Source organism: Dipteris shenzhenensis, chromosome 6 (genome assembly GCF_047967505.1).
Source record: "Dipteris shenzhenensis isolate YYH24624 ecotype China chromosome 6, Dip_SZ_1.0, whole genome shotgun sequence".
In the NCBI taxonomy this organism is placed as follows: Eukaryota; Viridiplantae; Streptophyta; class Polypodiopsida; order Gleicheniales; family Dipteridaceae; genus Dipteris; species Dipteris shenzhenensis.
This window is the reverse complement of record NC_141601.1, coordinates 44,379,417-44,388,114: the sequence shown is the minus strand read 5'-3', so window position 1 is coordinate 44,388,114 and position 8,698 is coordinate 44,379,417. Positions and strand designations below refer to the sequence as shown.

General features: G+C 42.9%; 1 protein-coding gene across 1 annotated transcript; it reads right to left on the bottom strand.

Annotated features, from left to right (window-relative positions):
* Positions 1-2,248: 2,248 nt before the first annotated feature.
* LOC147901217 (pentatricopeptide repeat-containing protein At2g33680-like) lies at positions 2,249-6,916 on the bottom strand. Its single transcript, XM_087376505.1, has 2 exons — positions 3,178-6,916; positions 2,249-3,097 (listed from the first exon to the last, which is right to left on the bottom strand). The coding sequence occupies exon 1, from the start codon at positions 6,044-6,046 to the stop codon at positions 3,437-3,439; it is 2,610 nt and encodes an 869-aa protein (XP_087232631.1). The 5' UTR covers positions 6,047-6,916; the 3' UTR covers positions 2,249-3,097; positions 3,178-3,436.
* Positions 6,917-8,698: the final 1,782 nt, after the last annotated feature.

Here is an 8,698-nt window from a genome sequence, read left to right as displayed (position 1 = left end):
ATGGATAAGCTCGGCCAAAACATGACTCAGAGGAAGACGAAACCCCCTTATGTTCGAGAGGATTCAAGTCAAAGTCTACTTCTGTCTACAAAATAAGGCATCGAAAGAAAATAATGCAATAGTATACGAGACAATCTGTCAAGTCTACAAACAAAGAATTGGATTAATAGACCAAAAGAAAGTCAAAGAAGACACAAAGGTAGTATTTAGTCAAAGTGTTATTCAAGTAAGACGTCATGGCAAAAAATTGCTAGAAAGGCATTCAAGTGCATCATGAATAACAATAAAAAATAAGAGGGAACATGGAAATTAGAGAAGGGGACAAAAAATGGATTAGAATTATTTTCACTTTGCCAAGCTCAGCCACCGTTACTTAGGCTTCCACTTCAAAAGCGGCAGGCCAAAAAAGCAATTGGTGACTTAGCATGCCTTACACAATACACAATATTTGTATCTCACAAAATTCTCAAGGTTATCATTTCTCATTATGTAGAGACTCATAAGAAAGAACAAACACATTCAATTCCCTATCTAAACACTCACTTGAAGTGTTGTGGCAAAATCCTCTCCTACTGTCTAAGTTACAAAAGGGAGTTGACCATTGGTAGGGAAATGGGACCCCCCTTTGAGTCATTTTGGACTTCCGTCTTCCTTTGAGTCACATTTTGGCAAAGAGCAATATAAGGGGCAATCACTTTCAAAATACATATATCTAGATGAATCCAGGAATGTGCCTAAACCCATCCTCTAAAAACACAACATAGTGCAGTTTCAATCTCATGATAGTCACTCATAAGGTTGAAAACCATAAACTCCATCACGCATAGCAGGGACTAGCTAATATGACATCCCCACTGATGTCATCAGCACCCAACAGTGGGTGTAGACCATTTTATGAACATATGCTCTCACACATACAAATCCACACACCCACACATACTTGAGTATCCATTTATACAAAGTCTTCGTACTGAGTTTCTGTCGGCACTCCGGAGGTGAAGGGCAGACTCAGCCATGACAAAGGCTAGCACTAAAGGAGAAGGCTAATAAAAGTAGTCCAAAATCTCTTCATTCAAGCTACAAGTGCTTGTGAAGACTAAACTCACTTTCAGAATGCACCCCTGTAATAACAGCGATCGAGAATGGCAGCTTCTTTGCCTTCAAGCTTACCCATGTCCATCTCCGTGTCCCACAACCTGTTCACGGCTCCTTGGCTTTTTGGACCCTATCATGTGGTATAGAACAAGGAACAAGGCCCTTTGTTGCTCCTTGATAAGGAGTAGAGTACCGGTATTATCAGTAGCCCAGAATGTGAGTCACTGCTGCTAGGTGAAAAGCAACACATGTTTCCGTTACCTGATGAGCATCACAAGCTTGTGAATGGTATACAGATTGTCAGTAGCCCAGAAAGTGGGTGACTGCTGCTGGGTGAAAAGCAGCACATGTTTGGTTACCTAATGAGCACCATGAGGTTGTGAATGGTATACAGGATGCGAAAGATGATCAAGAAGAGGAGAAACCAGTAGAATCTGGTTGTGCCACATGGAAAGACTCCTTGACATCATTGTTGAGCAAGGCAAGAGACCTTGTTTTATAGGAAAGACATCTACATCCATAACATTACTTCCAAGCTTTTTAAGTGTGTTCTTTGACTTCGCTTTGTGAAATGGGGACCAATTGCTTCCAAGTGTTGCTAGACCATGAGGTGCATATGCGTTAAGTGATGCCTCAGAAGGTCTACGTAACTGATCCCTTGTCTCTCGGTCCCCCTTCAGAAAGCTGTGGAAAAGCATTGGACCAAATTGACTTTAAAAATTTTGAGCTTATATGCTTTCCTATTATATTTAAGCATCACTGGCGTCATTACACACTTTGGGAACAAACAATGAGTATATGTTTCCAAAAGAGTAACTAAAAATGCTAGTGCACATAAAGTACTCTATCATCTAGACTCCAGGAACACAAAATTTTGTCAATAGGCAACTGAGAAAACATCAAGGTGCCAAATGTCTTGCAAGGCTGGAATGGATGACCCCAGACATTGGACTGCCTAAGCAGCCCGAGGACTCATTAACCTGTGGCTTGTTCACAGTCATGTACGCAACGTTTTTTGAAGAGACTTGCTTTTCACTAGACAAAGAGGGTTTTTTTGACATTGATGTGTTTAAGAAGGACAATTCTTATGAGTCTGCTTGAGTCCCTTCAAGCAGAAGGGAGATTCTGAAGGGACTATTGTGTTGGGCCTACTTTGACCAAAAGATTACAACAAGCTGTTTTATGTTCAGTTGTTTTCCTAAAGGAGTACCTTAAACTTAAAAGCTATGTGCCCTCCCCCAGTTAAGCTAAGTCTATTTGTGGAAGCTTTAAGTACTTTGTGGTGTCAACTTATGAGAAATGGGTCCCTTCAAAGACATATCGTATTATTGGTGTTGTTTCCATCCATCTATAAGAACAAATGTTCGGGTTTTTGCTATAGTGTGTTGTTTTATGTTCCAAACTAATTAAGACTTACAAATCTTGCTAGATAATGTGACCTCCTCAACCCTTTTACTGAGGAAGCAATATCACAGATAGAGTTGTGCAATGAGAATGACCACCCCAGCGGCTTGCAGGCCCTTAAGTGGGCTTCCAGTTCCAGAGCAAATGGGAACCATGCTCCAATCGGTCTTCATTTGAGGGGGCTGAACGGCCAGCCAAGTATGGCCTTGAACCCTATATAAGGAGGCCATAATGGCCTCATTCTGTAGGCAGTCAAACAGCAATTCTGGCTCCACAAGTACAACTTACCACAATTAGGAGCACTACAACAAACCACATTTAGGGCAACCAATTCCATATGCAGGCACCATGTCTCTTTGATTCTTATCGCTGTTGCAGACAGCCACTGTAGATGTACGCTGTACGTCAGTCCTTTTGTCTGGGCCCATGTATTTGGTAGGCTTCGAAGTTGATAAGGGGCAATAGTTTTGGATACTTTTTGAGAAGCTCCCGACTCATTAATGTGAGATTTCAGGCAACTGCTCGGTTGATTATCTGTTTGATTGGGAAGCTTCTCTCCATGCACAGACCCAGCTTACACCTTGAATGAATGAACCACCTGGAAAATATTAAGATTTTAGGAAAAAAATATTGCCTTGGAGAACAAGGACAGATCACTTTGTAGAGAAGAAAACGTACCTTTCAGTTGGACTTAATTGCAAAGCTTGCCAGGTTTCACAGCTCCTGATGTGTTATGATTCTTTCATACACGGGCAACAAGGAAGAAATCTCACATTTCGGCCTAGTTTATACGATATTGTTCGTGAGAGCATTCTTCAACTCATGAGCACAGCTTTCCATTGCAGCAGGCCAATTCTTATGAGGTCAAAAAGTTTGGTCTTCTCTGAATAGGTTTTCCCTCTGGCATATTAATCAGCCAAAAGGTGTGGTCAGTCTGTCATTGCTGCAACATGGCATCTTCCTTTTCCTTGTCAAGTATCGAAGCCAGCACTAATTCCAAAAGTGGCACATGTCCATCCTTCTTCATTTGCTTCCTTAATGTTGACAACTTGGCATGAATTTCACCATTTCGTGCGTAATTCTCACCTCTGACTATGAACTCATGCATGTTGTTCTTGATTTCAATCCAGGAACTTCCCAGTTTCTTAAAAGCACTTGCAGAATTTCTTAGCTCTGCAACGTTATCGGCATCATTCAACATATGAGCATCACTATAAATACTGGACATTAGGACATAGCCAGATGCATCTGTGGGGCTGATTTTTGCGACTTGATCAAAGCACCGCTTTCCTATCTCCATGTTGCTGTATGTTCTGCAGCTACTCAGTAAAGAGGTCCATGCAACAACATTTGGTGGGACGGGTAATGTTTGTAATAAATCCTCCGCTTCCTTTAACTGCCCTGTACGGCCAAGGAGATCCACCATACAGCTATAATGGTCAGTATTTGGGGCAATGCCATGATCTTCTCTCATGCAATTGAAGTACCAGCGACCTTCTTCCAGTAAGCCAGCACGACTACAAGCAATAAGAATACTTGAATATATTGCATCATTTGGCTTCAGCCCTTGCTGTCCCATCTCCATTAAAGACTGCCTGACCAGCATCCAGTTCCCACAATTAATGAATCCTGCAATCATCACACCCCATGACACCACATCCTGGTGTGGCAATCTATTGAAACCACAGTGGGCCTCTTGTGAACACCCACATTTGGAATACAAGTCAACCAGGGCAGTCCCAAGTGCAATGTCTGACTCAAATCCCAGTCTTACAATCTGGTCATGTACCAACATGCCCTGTCCTATAGCTCCTATATCGCCACATGCTTTCAATATACACAACAATGTGACATCGTCTGCCATTATGCAGTCCTGCTGCATTTTCTCATACAGCTCAATGGCACATGCTCCATACCCATTTTGGGCATAACCTGCAATCATTGCCCCCCATGAAACCACATTCCGCTTTGGCAATTCCACAAACACTTTATGCGCCTCCTCTAGGCTCCTACATTTTGCATACATGTCAACTAAAGTGTTCCCAACAACCACATCTGATCCACAACCACTTCTCATGATCTGGTCATGTATCAGTCTACCCTTAACAATGGCTCCTATGCTGCCACATGCTTTCAAGACACACAAAAAGATAACCTTGTCTGGCTGTACACTTGCTTGCTGCATTTTCTCATAAAGTTGAAGAGCCGGAAGACCATATCCATGCTCGGCATATCCAGCAATCAATGTGCTCCATGAAATTATATTTCTATTTGTTAGTTTGTCAAACACTTTACATGCCTCCTCGAGGTTCGCACACCTTACATACATATCAATAAGAGAGTTGGCAACAATGACGTCTGCTTTGAGCCCAGTTTTGATAACCTGATCATGTATGACCCTGCCCTGCACTATAGCTCTTATGCTGCCACACGCCTTCAAGATGCATGAAAAAGTAAATTTATTTGGCTTGTTTCCCTCTTGTTGCATCTTCTCGAAAAGCTCAAGGGCAGAATGACCATGCCCATGTTGGGCGTACCCTGCAATCATTGCACTCCATGACACACAATCTTTATTTAACAAATTGTCAAACTCTCTCCGTGCCTCTAGTAGGCACCCACATTTGGCATACATGTCCAGAATAGTGCTCGCAACCACAACATCAGACTCTAGATTAGCTCTGATGATCTGTTCATGTACGGTCATGCCATAACTTACATCTCCTATGCCGCCACACGCTTTCAAGATGCATAAAAACGTGACTTTGTCTGCTTGTATACCCTCTTGCTCCATTTTCTGAAAAGCCTCAAGGGCAAGAAGACCACTTCCACTTCGGACATATCCTGCAATCATTGCAGCCCAGGACACCACATCTCGACTTGGAAGTTCATCAAACACTCTGTGTGCCTCCTCTAAGTTGCCACATTTGGCATACATGTGAACGAGAGTGTTCCCGACAACCAAATCCAAATCCTGTCTATCTCTTCTGATCTGCTCGTGTATGAGCCTACCCTGCCTTATATCCCCTAGGTTACCGCACACTTTCAAAATGCACGAAAGTACATACTTATCTGGCTTCAGGCCCTCCTGCTGCATCTTGTGATACAGTTCGATAGCCCTCTCACCTGCTCCGATTTTGGCATGAGCGGATATGATTGCGTTCCATGTGTATAGGCTTGGTTTCTGAACCTTATAGAATATTTGATTTGCTTCCACCAAGCTGCCGCACAAGGCAAACAAGCGGATAAGGTGGTCCTCCAAAAAGGCATTGAAATTGAATCCCCTGCAAGTTATGAGGGACTGCAAGCGCCTAGCAGCTGCCAGGTCTTTCTTTTTTGCGCATCCCTGCACAAGGCAACATAAGAGATCGGCAGATATGGGGATCCTTTGATCGTCCAGTATCTGAAGGGCCTGAAAGGCTTCATCCAGGCGACCATCCTTACAAAGTTTCCGCACCTCTCCAACGGAAGTAGGAATTGCAAAAGAGCTCGTCACCCTTTGTGATGACAATGACAGGACAATCTCCCAGCGACGTTTGCAAACGTACATGCTCAAAGGAAAAAGAGCGGTGATGCTATAGTAAAATACTAAGAGCAAGAAAACTCCACAGAACTACTCCCACTTCAGAACCTCCAAAGACGCGAGCTTACGCTTGAAAGTTGGCCTGTTGGAGTTAGTGTCTTTTTCCAGCGATCCGCACGGTGCTTGCTTGCTTTAGCGACCGTTTGTCGCCTGACTATCGTCCCTTTCATCGCCGAAAAGCAGCTACGAGCTACTAAAACAATTTCACGTATGCCCAAGTGGCTTTCCTTCTCTCCGATTCAATTTTTGCTGGTTATCATCCTTCAGACATGCTTTATTTGCGCGCTGGCAAGCTTCCATCGTTGCTAAAACTTCGTTCTGATGCAATACATTCGCACAAAATCAATCTCTCAACTGGGTCTGAGGACGAAGCTCTAAGATACACACCATGAGCGCATTTGCTATTCCAGCGGAGTGAGCTTCCGGCAACAAAATATCAGGCCGGGTCAACCTCACTGGACCAAATACCAAAATTGTCTCGGGTGTTAGAGCGGTTGCCAGTGCAGTTCCGCAGCCCCACGACTCGTCAAGGCCAACCTCTCCCCCTTTCCCGAGCGGTAAAATGCCAAGCCAGCATCCGAGAAATCAAGAAATCCAGCCCAATGCTGAACGGGGTGAACCTGAACATCATGGCAAAGACTGGACTGTTTGGAAGGAGGGCTGAGAAAATGGGCAAACTCGCGCGCATGAAGAAGTCGCTGTTGAGGTTGGAGACGGTGCCAACGGTGTTGAGGGACTGCTGCGGTCTCAGGAGCCTCCCCACTGAGTCTCCAGCGTACGGCAAGGCTGCTCTTATAGGGACATCTAATGCGGTGTGCGTGTTGCCGCTGCAGGTCAGGCCATCTGGGTGTTACAAAGCAGAAGCAGTTTAGGAGGTCTGGGTGTTATACAGCAGCTCAGGCCACTCACTGTTGGGCATTCAGCTTGCTATAATAATCCATACAAACAAACACATTCACTAACTCCCAATAAATGAATCCTGCTCCTATCACCTTTCCAAGCTCAAAGTTCCCAGCATATTTGCTAGATTGCCTCGCCTACATTTTTTGCAGCTCAAGATGCACAATTTTTCTTTTCGCATCTTTTGATTGGGTCGAATTGCTCATGTCGAGAGCTCCAAATTCTACTTCTAATAGGCCCTACATTTGCCCTAGCACCTAGAATCCAAGGGCTTCATGGGGGAACGAGTTCCAGGTAAGCAAAAGCAACCATACATGCTGAGTTAGCCTCTCATGGTAACCTACTCTTAGCTTACTTAGTGTTCATTCTATACCTCTCTTGTCCGGATGGGAGAGATGTCTCGCTTCCCCTATGGAATCCTAGAAAGCTTTCAGATGATCATAGACTACAATTAGTAAGTTACCTCACAGGATGTGAAAGGAAAATTATGTAGCCATACCCTTGGATAAATGACAAGCCTCTTTCTTGCTCTACTTGCATGGGTCTTTCACCCACTTGAGCTCATTTCTCACACCCACGGGCCATTAGTGTGTGAAAATATCTGATCAACCACACTGAGAGTTTCTGCATGGCAAGCATTATCTCCACTGTAACATTTCTACTTTTGAGACTATTGCTCTAGCTTGGTACACACATTTGCATGAGGGATGCGAGGGTGTGCCTTACACACTGAGGGGACGAACAGGGGAAAATCCACAAATCTATAAGTAGGTTTGTTGTAGCCTATCGATTGAACTCTTGTCTTTTGCTAATGGGGTTTGGCTATCCAATATTTTGTGAACCCTACTTTTGCACATCCAATGATATTTTGCAATGAGAGGTGTACCTCCTCCATGCCCCTAATGCCCAATTTTGGATAGCCGATGTGTAAAGTCTATAATTCAGGAAGATAAAAGCGTGCAAGTCCGAGCTACACTTTGAGGCTTTTCAAAATCCCCAATTTTGAATTTCTAAAATTTTTGAAATTATGTTTACTCTTTTTTCTACCACTAGGGCTTAATGTGTCACTTGTAACGTTGATCATTGGAGTGGTGGTCACTCGAGTGGTTGGTTACCATTGTGTATAAGGAGAAACATAAAGAATGGTTTCCACAACCTCTTCCCCTCTAGATTTCTTTGTGGGAGAGATATAACAAGAGAGGGAAATAGATATAAAATATAGCAAAGGGAGGGGGAAAGCATACAAAGGTCTTGAGCTCCTCATGGCAACTTAGATGGAGGGAGGGGCTGTGGAATATATTTATCATGTATTTCAAAAGGTTATGTTGTATACAATATTACAAATATCCATTTGGACATTTGTACATTGTATAACATAACATGTAAGAGTGCCTTTTGTTTCTTTAGTATCGACAACATGAACTTGAATAATAAGAAAACACCACAGCAAAAAATTAACTCAAAATAAACACATTGATTAAATGAACAAACAAGGCTAAGAAATGCAAGAAAATTATGTCATAAGACACAACGGAATATAATGCTTTTACACCACTATAATATAACATAAAATAAATAAAATGCTTTCACATGTTGTGATTATCTTAACTCTTCATTTAGTATCCATGTTTTGTTTGCCACTCTTACAAAGGCCGAGATATATTTTTGCCATTCAATCTGTAACATATTGGAAAGCCAAGCTGTTGTGCCTTTAATATT

What these genes read in the sequence shown, in the direction of transcription:
- LOC147901217 (XM_087376505.1), bottom strand. Translation starts at nt 6,046, where the DNA reads ATGTACGTTTGCAAACGTCGCTGGGAGATTGTCCTGTCATTGTCATCA.